General features: G+C 36.3%; 1 protein-coding gene across 1 annotated transcript in view; it reads left to right on the top strand.

Annotated features, from left to right (window-relative positions):
* Window positions 1-15,785, top strand: part of BBOF1 (basal body orientation factor 1) — a 31,479-nt gene that overhangs the window by 10,762 nt on the left and 4,932 nt on the right. The window contains exons 5-11 of the mRNA XM_063091165.1: window positions 2,831-2,911; window positions 6,590-6,660; window positions 7,383-7,527; window positions 8,588-9,081; window positions 11,542-11,643; window positions 15,068-15,142; window positions 15,313-15,427. Coding sequence (XP_062947235.1) covers window positions 2,831-2,911; window positions 6,590-6,660; window positions 7,383-7,527; window positions 8,588-9,081; window positions 11,542-11,643; window positions 15,068-15,142; window positions 15,313-15,427 — 1,083 coding nt within the window. The remainder of the gene's footprint in view (window positions 1-2,830; window positions 2,912-6,589; window positions 6,661-7,382; window positions 7,528-8,587; window positions 9,082-11,541; window positions 11,644-15,067; window positions 15,143-15,312; window positions 15,428-15,785) is intronic.

Genomic DNA, 15,785 nt, shown 5'->3' on the forward strand with positions numbered 1-15,785 from the left:
TTCTCCATGAGGCCTTCCCCCAGAGTCCTGTATAAAAATCATAATTTTGTTTCTGTAGATTTCCATGGCATTTTGAATCTCCTTTATACCACTTAGCTCATTCTCTATTGATATTGTATTTATCATTTGTCTTATCTCCCCTATTAGAATGTAAATTCTTGGAGGCATGAACAGTGTTACTTTTTTTTTTCCTCTTTTTTGATTTTTTTTTCAGTGTTGTCCTTTGTATTCATTGAAATACAAGATACACAGTAATGTTCAGTAATTCTTTGTTAAATACTGAGAGGGTCTTTTCATTAAAAACATAATTGAAGGTATGTCAAGTTTTTTAGAAGGAATATCAAGCTTCATTTTACATTAAAATCAATATAGTTAATTTTTGGGGAACTGTCTAAATAGCCATCCTATGTGTAGGTATACATTCTGAAAAAAAGGAAATAACTAGTTGTGCATATTCTAATGAGCCATGGTGTGATTTTTCTTTTTTTTTTAAAGAACATTTTTGCCACCTAGTGGAGAAATCGATTCCAGACCTTTCCTTTGAAAGGCTCTTGGGGATGACTGAAAATTCAAAGGCTGGGATTAGCTAGTTTGCTCAGCTGGTTAGAGTGCAGTGTTACAATACCAAGGTCAAGGGTTTGGACTTCCATACAGGCCAGCTATCGAAAAAAGTAATAACAAAAAAATTCTAAATTCAAAGGCAAAAGATATTGGCTTACGGGGAAAAAATAAGGTGGTTCTGAGGAATCCTTAACGTGGAAGAATTGAGGCAAGTATGGGAGCCCATGAACTTAAAATTGGGAGTTATACATTAGGGAAGAGAATTAAATTATACTGTGTATATAGAATTCATTATACAAATTAAAAAGAGACTAATTAAAGGTATTCAAGGCATACATTTTAACAGAAAAATGATTTCTTGATTAACAGAAGAAGCATATGTTGGTAGGTTTCAGTTATTTTTTTACTAGTCTGTTTTAGTCTTCTTTTGACAAAGTGACAATAGTCATTTCAGCAAATTTAGCTTAGCTTATAAAAAAAGAAAATAAAAATACCGTATCCCCTAGAGGTAACCATTGTTAATATTTTCCCTCTGCTGTATAGATATGTATTTTAAAATATCTGTATACTGTTTTTATAAAAGTGAAGTCATGATGTACAAAATGTTAACCTGATTTTTCACTTTATGTATTGTGAACATTTTTTAATCCCATTAAATATTTTTCTATAAGATCTTTTGAATAGAGGCATGGAATTCCATTGGGTAGATAACTTATTAATTGGTCCCTTGCTGTTTGATATTTGGACTTTTTCTTTTTCTTTTCTTTTTTTTTTTTGTCTTTTTCGTGACCGGCACTCAGCCAGTGAGTGCACCGGCCATTCCTATATAGGATCCGAACCCGCGGCGGGAGCGTCGCCGCGCTGCCAGCGCAGCACGCTACCGAGTGCGCCACAGGCTCGGCCCGGACTTTTTCTTTTTCACTATTATAAACATCTAAAGAATGAACATCTAAAAAATGAAATATTTTTTATATCTTTTATATATCTCATTAGTTTTTAGAATAACTTCTTGGAAGTAGAATTTATGAGTTAAAGAACATGAACTTTTAAAGTTGGTGATATGCACTGTCTAATTATCTTTTGAAAGATTTATTAATTTATAGATTTTTTGGGAGAGTGTAATGATGTATGAAACGTCCATCTCCATATACACTGGGATAGTAGATATTTCTATAAACTTGTATGTTGACATTAATTTTGAAAGTCTGACAATGTAAGAGGCCATTTTTAAAAATTGTATAAAAAATATTCAGGGAGGAAGAAGAACATATGAAAGAGATCATATGAAAGGGAGATTTAATATAGCAATAGCAGAGATTAAGTATAGGGGATGACTATTAAATACGATAATAACTAACCTATGTATTAAATGGTTATTGTTCTAAGTACTTTGCTTATATTATTTGTTATTTAATCCTTACCATACCCCTATGAGATAGGTACTATTATTATCCTCTTTTTATACCTGGAGACCTGAGACTTAGAAAAGATAAGTGACTTGCCAAGAGTCAAACAGCTTGTGAGAGAGGCAGCACTTGACTTTGATCTGTCTGATGGAAAGCCCTTCTCCACTGCCTTTTTTGTGGCATGAATGTTAGCTTTAGTATGTCTATTTCAGTCTTATTCATTCTTGCCAGTAAAGATATAGACTACAGGATTATTGCTTTAAATTAGTTCAAATTTCTTTGTCTAGAAGAATTTTATATCCTTTTTATTCCATATACTTTTAGAGAACAGAAGTAGGATCCATCCACGGGAGTCATGGGGAGATGTTTTTAGATTTATATTAGGAAGAATTTTTTGAAAAATGAGAATGATGAAGGGGTACCCTTGTGAATTAATGAGATTTGAATTAGTTATATTTCTATGTCAGGATATTTTTCTCATAGAAGGGATTTCTTTGTTAGGTGGGATAATTATATAGTCTGACTCCTCAGGTCCCCTCCAATTCTATGGTTTATGATTCTGTGATTACACATGTTTGAAATGAACATTTTTGGAAAATATGAGTATGAGAACAGCTTGTCTGAATGCTTTGAGAACTCTTATTTATGAAAAGCTTTTTAAAAACTCAATACTGAACTTGTAAATCTACAGAAGAGGGAAATATGGTACCTCTGAGGCAGGGACACCAAGTTTTTCTGTGTTCAGGATTAAGAGTTAATGTATGACAGAAAATGTTTCTTTATTTAGAATTTTCTAGGAATATGCCTCAATCAACCCATTTCCTATTGACCATTTTTTTGTTTTTTTGCTGTTTTCATTTTAGCTGAAGGAGAATTTGAGGAACACAGAGCGGAAACATCAGGAGACTCTTAGAAGGTTGGAAGGCAGGTTTTTTGAAGAAAAGGTACAGAGTATTAGGGTTAATTAAGAAATGTTTTCTTAGGGCCGACCCCGTGGCGCACTCGGGAGAGTGCGGCGCTGGGAGCGCAGTGACGCTCCCGCCGTGGGTTCAGATCCTATACTGGCTGAGTACCGGTCACGAAAAAGACAAAAAAAAAAAAAAGAAATGTTTTCTTTACTGGAACAACATAAGTGTACACTTGTCCCTTGGTATCCATGGGGGATTAGTTCCACGACCTCTCCTGGATACCGAAATTTGCAGATGCTCAAGTCCCTGATATAAAGTGGCATAGTATTTGCATATAACCTATGCACATCCTCTTGTATACTTCAAATCATCTCGAGTACTTATAATAACTAATACAATGTAAATGCTATACAGATAGTTGTTATATTGTGTTGTTTAGGGAATAATGATAAGAAAAAACTGTATGCACAATTTAGTACACATGCAATTTTTTTATTCCAAATATTTTTGTTTCGTGGTTGGTTGAATCCACAGGTGTGGAACCCATGGATGCATAGGGTTCACTGTATTTATATGCATTCTGAGACATATCAACCTTCCATTTGGTATCTTATTAGAAGATTGTTATTGAATTATAGCAGAATAAAAATAGGGGGAAAGGGACTGGCCAGTTAGTTCAGTTGGTTAGAGTATGGTGTTATAACACCAAGGTCAAGGGTTCGGATCCCAAAACTGGCCAGCTACCAAAAAAAAAAAAAAAAAATCAGGAGAAAAAATACTTCTATTCTAGAAATCTCAATATCTAGTTCTTTTTTCCCCCTCTTCTTCAGAGATTCTTGAAATCCTCAAGAGGGATTGTCATTTTATGAAGGCTTCAGGACACATCTCCTTTGTCTTGGTATTCCCCTGGTAGGACTAATGCTACATGTACTCCATTATACGGGAGAGATGAGAATGCAGAAGCCACCTTGGTATGTGTATGAAGATGTTCCCTAGTCAGTCTGAGCTAAGGATGTTAATAAAAAGGGCCTCAAAAATGTTCCCCAGCACATCACAAACTTCCAAGTTTCTTTGTGTTTCTGAAGTTAATTCTCCAAATTGTGTGAAGTACAATGGAACACTTCCACAGAATCTTTTCAAAGGCCTCATGGTTTTTCTTAAATTCTTTTAATTGTTTCTTTAACTTTTCATTTTTTTTTTTTTTTTTTTTTTGCCGTTTTTTCATGACCGGCACTCAGCCAGTGAGCGCACCGGCCATTCCTATATAGGATCCGAACCCGCAGCGGGAGCCGTCGCTGCGCTCCCAGTGCCGCACTCTCCCGAGTGCGCCACGGGCTCGGCCCTAACTTTTCATTCTTAGGAAAGAATTGAACAGATTCTTTCAGAAATTGGTAGGGACGTAGGGAGATGAGGGTGAGACAAATTAGTATTCTTATGAGGTTTAGATAAAAGAAATCACTTTTAAAACTGGCTCTAGATTTCCAGTTTGTGTATCAAATAATCTGGATGGAGTGGGGTATGAGCAGCACCTGGTGCTTTCCTTCTGTAGCACTCCTGGCACCCTCAGGAATGGAAGCCCTCAGGAATGGGCTGCTCTCAGTTGCCTCTTCCCTCTACTCTTAATCTCTTTGCTACTTGGCGTAGAAAACAAAGGTTAGAAGTACTTGGTCAGTTTACAGAATACCTGAGTAACAGTGTGTAGTGGATTGAATTATGTCCCCCCAAAAGTCATTGAATCTTGAATTGTGCCCCCCAAGTTTTATGTATTAGAAACTTGGCCCCTTGACTGTAAAGAGGGTGGGAAATCCTATTATGGTAATTGAAAGGTTGAGCCTTGAAGAGGTGATTGGATTGTAGGACCATGCCATAGAGAATGGATTAAAATGGTGATCAGGGGCATGGTTCTGAGGGCTTTAAAAGAAGAGGAGAGTCTCTTTCTCTCTCTCTCTCTCTCTCTCTCTCTCTCTCTCTGCTCCCACCATCTTGCAATGTGAGACTCCTGGGTCACTGTCACCACCATCAGATGGACTTTGGACTTCCCAGCCTCAGAAACTGGAAGCAATAAATTTCATTTTCTTTATAAATTACCTAGTTCCAAGTATTTTGTTATAAGCAACAAAAACAGACTAAAACACAGTGTTTATATAAATAGGATTTTAGTGACAGAATATGTGGCTGCTGGCCTTTTCCTCATGGTTGCAAGGTGGTTACTGCAGCTCAAGCTTTTTCTGTGTTTAAGGGAAGAAGGGAGGCTCCAGCTGTATCTGTCCCTTGTATCTAGAAGCCATAAAAGCTTTCCCAGAAGGTCTTAGCAGATTTCGTCTTGCATATCATTGGCTAGAACCATGTTATGAAGGATACTGGGAAAATGATTTGTTGTTCCAGCCACTAGTGGAAGCTGGGAAGGAAAAAGGAAGATGGGAATGAGTGTGAGGCTGGCCAATGACAACAATGTCTGCCTCATCACATTAGTTATAAACTTCATGGGTATTTCTCCTAGGCTGGTTTGGAGCTCCAGTGCTGCTGCTGCATGTCAGTGGGCTTTCCAATAGGCCTGTTCATTCATCTCATACTTCAGCATGCTCTATCTGGTCATATAAAGGATTTCCCCAGGTCGATGGTGTCTGGTTTGGTTTGGTTTTCCCATTTCATTCTTTCTGTTCCTTGAATCACAAATCCCTGTCCCACCTATATATACATATATACATTTTTAAGACTAGTCAAGTGCAATAGTGAGAAGGGGGGAAAGAGTTCAAAGAGTTTGATCTGTAACTGATTGTGAACAATCAATTGAGATAACTCACTATGTTTGGACCAGCCCCACCTCCATATTTTTTACTTGCTATTGCCTCTTCCTGGAATGCTCTTCTTCCAGCTCTTGCTCATTCTTATTAGTTAGAGCTCAACTGTCATTTCCTCAGAGAGAGAATTCCCAAACTTCAATCTAAAATGACCTCCCTGTTACTATCCTATTATTCAGTTTATTTCATTTAAAGCATTTACCACAGTCTATTAATTCTCTTATTTGTTTACTTGTATAACAATAGATTGCCTGCATATGAATCCCTGCTCTGCCACTTACTAGCTACGGGACTTTGTGCAAGTCATTAACTTCTCTTTTCCTTGGTTTCCTCAGTTCTTGCTTTTCGGGTTAATAAAAGTACCTATTTCATAGGGTTGTTGTGAGAAGTAAATAATACAAGTTAAGCTCTTAGAACCCTGCATGGCACAGAGCAAATGCTCAACACATTGTAATTATTGCTTATTGTTTGGATCTCACCCTAGAATATAAGCTTCGTGAGATCAGAGACCTTGTCTGTTTTGTTCACCACAGAATCTCTGATATCTAAAACAACCTGGAACACTGTCAGTCCTCAATAGGAATTTGTTGAAATGAATAACTGAATGACTGTCATCACACTGCATTTAGCAGAAATTTCTCTCAGCTTTGCTTTCCAATATGGATGTGGATTTTTTCCCCCTATACATATGTCATTTTGCTTCTTTAATGGGGTAACTAGGAGGTAACCTAAGGTTCCTGTGTCACACTATCCACTTTACTGGCTCCTCAATCAATTCTTGGAGTTCATCAGGTCATGTGGACAGGAGTATTTTATTTGACATTCTGAAATAAATACTTCTGGATGTGTAAAATTTGTTGGAAATACAACTCAATATTTAAACAACCTTTTTTTTTCCTTTCTTTTTTTTTAGCACCGACTAGAACAAGAGGCTGAGGAGAAGGTAATAATGCTGGCAGAGAGAGCCCACCATGAAGCTGTTATGTAAGAGACTGCTGCTTCCTTTTTCTTTCTGATAGCCTCTCTTACCTCTGCTGGTATATTTTCTTTTACCTCTTTGATGGTCTATTTTCTTCTTACCTTCTTGTCTTCTGCCTTCTCTCATGGCTTGCTTTCTTCAAATTTTCTGGTCTATTCTCCTTGACTGTTTCTTTCTCTTTTGTGTTCGCCCTGACCCCTTTTCCCTTAACCCTTTTTTTCCCCCTCCCTTCACCCTTTCTGTAGCAACTGAAAATGGGGTTAATGATAGCAACCTGTGGAGTTGTCATGAGGTGTATTAGTGGAAGTAACACTAACTGTGTTGTGTTAACAAATGAACTCCTGAGTTCCACTGGTTTATTTCCTGCTCATATAACAATCTATGTGGGTCTGGCAGCTCTCCTCCAGTGGTGATTCAGTAACCTGGGCTACTTCCATCTTGTACCTCTGCTATCTCGGAGTTCTTCTTATCCAGTCATGTGGACAGGAGAGAGCATGGGAAATTCGTACCTGCTTTTAACTGCCTTGGACTGGAAGTAACACATTACTCCACTTTCTTATTCGTTGAGAACTTAGTCACAAGATCCCCACCTAACTGTTGAGTACCCACCAAAAGCTAATAAATGGTGATCATTATTTTTAATGCTGGGGGTAAAGCAATCCTTGTTCTAGTTTGGTAATATCTAAAACAGGCCTGTGTTTTGGGATCTTGTATCTATCTATTTCAGGCAATTGAACAATGCTGGAAGAAGTGTTTTTAAAGAGAATGTTTATCTCCAGAAAGCTCTTGCATACCACCTGAAAGAAGCTGATGCTCTACAAAAAAACTCTCAGAAGTTGAAAGAGAGTCAGACTTTCCTTTTACAGCAAAAGGTTTCCACTCTCATTTAGACTTTGTTTCCTATCTTTTTTTTTTTTTTAATTGGGCTGCTAAATAACAAGAATTGAGTACAATAATGATACATAAGGACAGTGGACCATTTTCTTCTGTCTGGATGACGCACTCTCCTTCTTTGAAGAGATTAATTACTGAATGTTTATAAGAAGCTTTAGATTGACTTTATAAAGAATATATCAGAAACATAAATATTATTCTTATCCTCTACTGTCTTAGAGTTCTCATTTTGCTTTGCTTATAGTTCATCCCTGAATCACTTAGGGATAGGTGTAGCTGTGAGTAACAGACCGGACATCCATGGTGTCACCACATAATGGTTTATTCTTTCATCTAAAGGAAGTCTGGAGGGAAGCACTCCTGAGAGGGTGGTAGTGCCACAAAGTCAACAGACACTTGGCCTCCTTAACTTTGCTCTGCAACATGTGGCTTACATCCTCATAGTTACCTCAGGGCCCAGGGTGGCTGCTAGAGCTCTAACTATTACTCCAAACAGTAGGAAGAAAGACAAGAAGGAAAAAAGAGTACCTCTCCCTTTAGAGGTCTTCCTGGAAGTCCTACACACATTTCCATTCACATCTCATTGACCAGAATATTGCTATGCTGACCTGCAAAGGAGGCTGGGAGTTTTCAGCTGGGCATACTGACTTCCTGAATAAAACTGGGTTTTTATTACTAATGAGGAAAAGGAAAGAGAAAATGGATTTGGGGATAGGCAGCTAGGAGACTGCCAGTTTCCAGTACATAGTTTTAAATGTTTTAGTTTTATTTATTTTGATAATATAAAATATTTAACTGTTCAGAATTTTAGAGGAAGGAAAGTTTTTTATTTAGAAAAAGTAGTGGATTGCTTTATAAGTCCAGATAAGGACCCTATGATGTTTGTTACTTTCTATATACAGAATATCAAAATATCGCCTTCTTAGCCTGTCAGCAAACTTAAATCTCATGAAGTAAATGAAATTAGTGAGGAATATTAAGTTCTGGAATGATTTAAAAAAAAAAACAAAACTCTCACCTCTCTCCTTCTGTTTCTAGGAGATCAATGACCTATTGGTTAAAGAAAAGATTATGCAATTTATTCAGCAGCGATCACAAATTCAGGCTCTTCAGAAGAAGGTGATAAGCTTGGAGACTGCTCTGACTTGTATGACCAGAGAGTTTGAGACTGAAGTTTTAAAACTGCAGCAACAGGCAATGATAGAGAACCAAGCGGGTCAGGTAGAAATTAACAAGCTGCAGCAACTTCTTCAGATGAAGGACAGGGAAATGAATCGGGTGAAGAAGCTGGCCAAGAACATACTGGATGAGAGAACAGAAGTGGAAAGATTCCTTTTAGACGCTCTACACCAAGTGAAGCAACAGATCCTATTTAGCAGGAAGCATTATAAGAAGATTGCACAAGCTGCTTTCAATTTAAAAATGAGATCAGCATGTGCAGGAAGAACAGAATATCCCCAAATCAGAACATTTGATGGCAGAGAGCACAGCACCAATAGTGTGAATTGGGATCTTATGGAGGCTGAGAAATGGTACTGATAATACTTTAAAATATTGGTTTTTTGTGCTGCTATTTTTGTGCTCTTTAGAAAAATAACTGAAAAGTTCAGTTTGATAATATCCAAGTATTGAATAGATTTCTAAGATTGAATAGTTACTTGAGGACAGGAACTGACTTACTCATCTTTGTAACCCCCTATGCTCAGCATAGTGTGTGGGGCTTAATATATATTCTTGGTAGTTGCCCCTCTTTTTCTTGTGACAGAGACTTGTTAAAGAGACTAGATTGTTTGCCCCATAGAAATCATTGTAATATCTTTTAACTTGTTCCTTTATCTTGTTTCCTGTAAATTGGAAATTAGTTTTAAAGGCTTGATTAGATTTAGGCTAAACATTTGTGACATAGGCATACTTTCACAAATATTTTGTATTGTTCCCTTTATCTTGAGATGAAATATATTATTATTATTTTTTAAAATTTTTATTTATTTATTTTTTTAAAGACGACCGGTAAGGGGATCTTAACCCTTGACTTGGTGTTGTCAGCACCACGCTCACCCAGTGAGCTAACCGGCCATCCCTATATGGGATCTGAACCCGTGGCCTTGGTGTTATCAGCACCGCACTCTCCCAAGTGAGCCACAGGCCGGCCCTTGAGATGAAATTTATAAGTAATAATATCTAGCTAACTAGATATTAATTTTTTTAAATCTGAAAAGAAAAAATAAAGAAAAAAAATCAATATAACAATTCTTTGTTGTGCAGAACTGTCTCATGGGTTGGAGGACATTCAGTAGTGCCCCCTCATCATGGTATTAACCAAAAGCCCTCCAAAATTGTCGAGATCTACTACCACTACAATAAAGACAGCAGAATGTTTGAGACTGTATACAGTGATTAATTTTGTTTCCTATTAGCATGTTTGTCTCAGAGCGCTTTTCCTCCTTTAAACCATGGATTAAATTATAATACATTTTGATGATTATTCTGAAAAAAATTATGTTTTATATTCCAATGTAATTAGATTCTTCAAAAGTTCTAACTCAAGAAATGTAAAAGGACTCCCTACTGCTATGTACTTAACTTATTAAGAGTACTTTCAAATGTATTTTCTGCTTTCAGTTACTTTTTAAGGAACTAATTTGTAGATATATAGCTTTTGAATAACATAGCTGTTGGGAAGGTTAGAAATGCTCAGTGCTCCCTGAAAGTCTCTGAAAGTTATGATTCTTCTTCAAAAATTCCCATACTATATAATCTTTTACCTTCACAGCATGTTCAGAAGTCTGTAATACCACTTCTGTTACCAAGAGATTTGCTATAATTTCCTTTCTTTTATTTAATAAATCAAGTAATTTGAGTCTTTACATAGGCAGTTTCTTTTAAATGTTTTGTCTATTCTATATGGTGTTATAAACTTTTCTTTTTTTTTAAAAGATGACCGGTGAGGGGATCTTAACCCTTGGCTTGGTGTTGTCAGCACCACACTCAGCCAGTGAACTAACCGGCCATCCCTATATAAGATCCGAACCCATGGCCTTGGTGTTATCAGCACCGCACTCTCCTGAGTGAGCCATGAGCCGGCCCTACGGTGTTATAAATTTTAAAAGGAAGTTAAAGAAAATGATTCTCCACACTGTTATTGCAGAAATTAGACTCTTTCTATTCTGTCTTCTGTGTGACATTTTTGTTGCTTGGCAACTTAACATCTGAGCCTCAGTGTCCTATTGCCTTTACCATCAGGGCAGAAATGGTTGGTTAAAATATTATGTAATCTGTTTATGTGGCAGATTGGGGAAGGATAATTTGAAGTATGTGGTAATTATAAGGCAAAACCTAAACTGTTAAACAAAACTAACCCATTTGACCTAAATATAAAAATATTACTTACATTATACAACATCAATACTCTACAAGTTAGCTTTTGTAAAAAGCAAGTAGACCGAATCCTCTGGGAAAGTTATAGTATGCCCAAAGACCTGCCTAGAAAGCTTAGCTGCAGCCTTATTTGAAGGTAAGAAAATAGACTGGATAAGTTACATGTTATTTTCTAAATTTACTTTTTGTCACTCTATTTTCATAATAAACTATTTAGTACAAAAAGAAACATTAAAATAAAAACACCTATCAATAATCTCACCAAATCCATTTTCTCTTTGTCTTTGTGCATATCTGGATACATAATGTTACATTACAATTTTCTATTTTGCTTATTTGCTTAATGTTTGAGCACAAATAATTTTCATGTTATAGTTTTTGTCATTTTCATCTTAGTGATTACATAACATTTTGGATTGGCTAGCATACTGATGTCCTTTTCAACTTTATGATTTTGTAATGGCCGTAGTTTAGTTTGCTTTGTAGTCATTATACAATATTGGTATGGTATGGAATTTTTCTTATGTTTACATATTTTATATTTTTTAGAAAGAAGGGAAACTTACTGTGGCCATATCTTTTCCTTTTCACTGTTTTTCTTTGAACTTCTTCAGGACAAGTATTCAAGGAAATGTGGATATTGGAGATTTGACCTGGGAGCAGAAGGAGAAAGTCTTGAGATTGCTCTTTGCAAAAATGAATGGTTTTGTTCCTAGGTAACTCTCTGTTTCTGCAGTGAAATACCAAGTTGTTATGAAATCTAGAAACCTCTTAGGAACAATGAACTTACTCTTACTTAAAATTAAAGGAATGGGAAAGGACCATAAAATATAAAAAGGTCCTACTGCTTAGCTAATGCAATTACCAGAGATGAAGAATGGGAAATGAATGAATGAGCACGAAAATAAAAGATGAATTGGAATTAAAGGGGGGAGAAAAAGATTAATCTTAGCTACTTAAGGTAATGCTTATTAAGAAGTTACAACAGTGCTCAGCTGAATGAGTAGCAACTTAAGGAAAGCATAACAACTGTTAAGATTTTATTGGTTTGGTTTTCAAAAATAAATAAATGATTTTTAAGCTGACTGATTATAATCAAGGGAATCTCTAATGCAAGAAAGAGAACTAGAAAGGAAAATAAGGCTGGCCAGTTAGCTCAGTTGGTTAGAGCACGGTGTTGTAACACCAAGGTCAAGGGTTTGGATCCCTATACTAGCCAGCTGCCAAAAAAAAAAAAAAAAAAAAGTATTTACCTTGTATCGGGCAGCTGCCAAAAAACAAAAAGGAAAACAAATTCAGATATTACAAATAATTTCTTTTGATGATTAGTTTCACTTTCTTTCTCCACTAGGTTTCATCAGTGACTATAGCCCTGGTATATAAAATAAACCAAGCACTTACTTATTGCTTGTTACCTGCTTAGCATTGTGTTGGGTACTATCAGGGATTCAAAAGAATGAAGAAATACTGCCTTGGAACTCAAAGAACTTACAATCTAGTTGCTCAAACAGAACCAAACATAACAAGGGAAGAAATTAGGTGGCACAATAAAGTTCAGACAATATGTCAATGGCTAAAGTAGTCAGAGAAGACATTCCTGAAAGAGTATTACTCTGTGGGGTGCCCTACAGGGGGAAGAGGGCACATAAGACAAGGGGCTGAATAGACAGCATAAGCAAAAGCCCAGGGGTAGGAATGGGTATGGGACATTTAGGGAACATTGAGGAAAAATTGCCTGGCTGAGAAAATTTGGTGATGCTAGAGAATAATTAGAAATAAGGCTTAATCTATAGATTAAATTATGATGAACCTTAAAAACCATGCAGAAAAGCCTGAACTATTGTAGATTCTAGAGTAGTGTGTACCCTACTTTTCTGCTCTGCCTTGAAGGAATACAAATAGGACTAAGCCATACTCTCATTCTCTCTAACTGGAAGGTTTCACAGGTCAAGATCAGTGTTTTTAGATCTGACATTAACCAAACAGAGACATTCATGATAGATTGGACGGACAAAATTAGAGTTGGGGAACAGCAGTTGTGAAGAGGTTTAGGCAAGAGTGGGAGTAGTCAGAAAAAAGAGAAATAGAGACATTTAGGAAAGAGAAACAGGACTTGGTGATAAAGGACAAAAGGAATAAAGAAAAGAAAGAGTAAATATTTAAGTTTTGTAGCTTAAGAAATCAAGGAATAGTGGTATGCCAGATAAATGAAAATCTGGAAAGCCAGTTTGAGGGAAATGTTATAATTTTGTTTGAAATGTTTAAATTTTATTTAATCCATCTATTAATTAATTTAACATATACATATTGAGTGCCTACTATTTATTGAGGATATAGTGTTGAACAAATAAAGACATAATGTGTAATCTCAGAAAGTTTATTGTCTACATGGGGAGAAAAATGTTATTTAGATCATTACATAAATAAATATAAAAGCGCAACTACAACATAGGTTCAGAGGAATTACATAGTGGTATGAAAGCCTAGATTAGGGGAGTCTGAACTGATTAAAGAGGTCAGGAAAAAAAATTTTAAAAATAAAATAATAAAATAAAAAAAAAATAAAGAGGTCAGGAAAGTCTGAGGAAGTAAAAGCCTCAGCTGATTTCTAAAAGGTGAATTAGAACAAAAGAGGGGGGGGGAACATTCCAGGTAGAAGAAATAGTGGTATTTTCAGTGTCGAACTGGAGATAATGGCAGTATATTGAAGTGAAAAAAATCCTTTAAGGCATTTTAAAAAGTGACTGGAATACAGGTGAAAATTTAGGGAGGGGGAGATTTGAGCATGTTTAGTGAAAACTGGTAATTGAGTCTAGGAGAGTGGATGAAGGTAGAAGAGTAGAGAACTGAGGCTAGAACACTTATGAATAAGCACAATTAGGTAACAAGAGAATAAAGAATATAAGCAAAAGGGAAGAGTTTAAAGAACTGTAGGCTAAATGACTTTGAAATGGCTTTTGTGTCACTGATAGCCTTCCAAAGAGTTTGATTAAAAATGTAGAGGTAGACTTCAGACTACAGGTACTGAATGTGTCTCCTTGTGAGTTGATTTTTTTTGTATCCTGGGAAATACAACCAGAGTTCCAGGCCTCCGGTTCCAATTCCATACTATGTTGTTTTCAACACTGGAGAAACAAAGGCATTTGAGTGAGATTGTTCATACCATCACAGTGAACTTGTCTAAGCCTATTGAAATCATGTCTAAGCCTTTAGGAATCTCATGCCAGAAATGGATAAAGGAAAAATAAGATAGGAATAGAATGCTGAAATGTTGAGATGAAGATGAGATTATATAAGAAAGCTCAGACCAGACTGGGGACGAGTTAGATGATAAAAGGTCTACCAGGCAAGTGGAGTAATTAGGAAGTTGGTTAGAGTTCACAGTGGATTGTGTGTGACTGAATCCAACAGTACAGTATTTTTCTTTGTGACTGAACTAAGTCAGAGTGGTATAACCAATAAGCTGTACTCTTCAGTGCATCAGCAACCACTCTGGCTATAACTCAGGCAATGTTAGTATCTAAAATACATTTTTTTCGTGCGTAACTTAATATAGCCAGATTTTGAATGAGTTTATGCAGCTTTCATATGCACCTAATTGAGAACAAGTTTTAGGAGTGTGAGGTATGTGTCTTTATCTGTTGACAAATCAACCTGCTACACAGTACTTTTTATAACTCAATTATTAAGCTCACTTTCAATTTAGAAAACTGAATTAGTGGTATGTTTATTTCTTATTCTTAAACCCATACCTTCCAAAGTATAAAAATAAATTTTTATACTGGGACTATCTCCTTTGGGTAACTTTCCCATGTTTCTGAGGTTCTTTTTGTGGGAAGGGAGCTTTCCTGGACATGTTTTTGGTTGGCCTTGCCCTTCACTGTTAATAGCTGTTGTGTGAGTATCATCATTGTGATCATCTCCATAAATATTTCCATTTCTTGAATTCAACATGTCTCAACCTCCATATATTAAATATTGCCTAATATCATACCATATCGATGTACGTAAAAGCTCGTTTTTGAAATTAGGAAGCCCATTCAACCGAATCATTTCACTTAGTACTTTAAAAGTGTAGTTGAAATATGAGGGATGAGGAAACACTGCCTTATTATATTTTTTGACTTTTACTCACCACAGGAAATACAGTCAGAGTTTTAGGCCTCCAGTTCCAGACTATGTTGTTTCTGACATTGGAGAAACAAAGGAATTTGGGTAAGATCTCTTGCTAAAGTAATAAATGTGGGCCTGAATCACAGTGGTTATTGTGGGCATCTTAAACGTGCTAAGAGTTGAGTGAGAGTAATATGACAAGTCTGTTGTTCTGAACCAGGTTCCGTGTTTATGTAGTTGTTGACAGCTCTGTCATTCTGTCCTTATTGCAGGGATGAAAGTAAGCTTCAAGATCAAACCTTCATCACCCAGCAAGTTCCAGTTTCAGACTCTTCTGGTGAAATGGTACTACCCAATATCCCAAAAGGATCACAAGAGCCTGACACAGTAAGGAGTTTGCAATCTAATCATACAATACACATGTCTGTTACCCTTCCCCATGCAGCTTCTTTGCTAAATCAATTCTTTACTATCCAGGAGCCCTCAGGATCAGTGGAATGAGTGATAAATAGTACTAGTATTAGATCATAGACATTTTTATAACAATATCACACTAACGGTATATTATACTTAATGCAAATGCCTATTTGTGCCTCTTTTAGTATGGAAAATCTATAGACTGTCTTATTTATTTATTTATTTTGGTAGCTGGTTGGTATGGGGATCTGAACCCTTGACCTTGGTGTTATACCACCATGCTCTAACCAGCTGAGCTAACCAGCCAGCCCTAGATTGCCTTTTGAAA

The sequence above is a fragment of the Cynocephalus volans genome, chromosome 3 (assembly GCF_027409185.1).
Source record: "Cynocephalus volans isolate mCynVol1 chromosome 3, mCynVol1.pri, whole genome shotgun sequence".
Taxonomy (NCBI): Eukaryota; Metazoa; Chordata; class Mammalia; order Dermoptera; family Cynocephalidae; genus Cynocephalus; species Cynocephalus volans.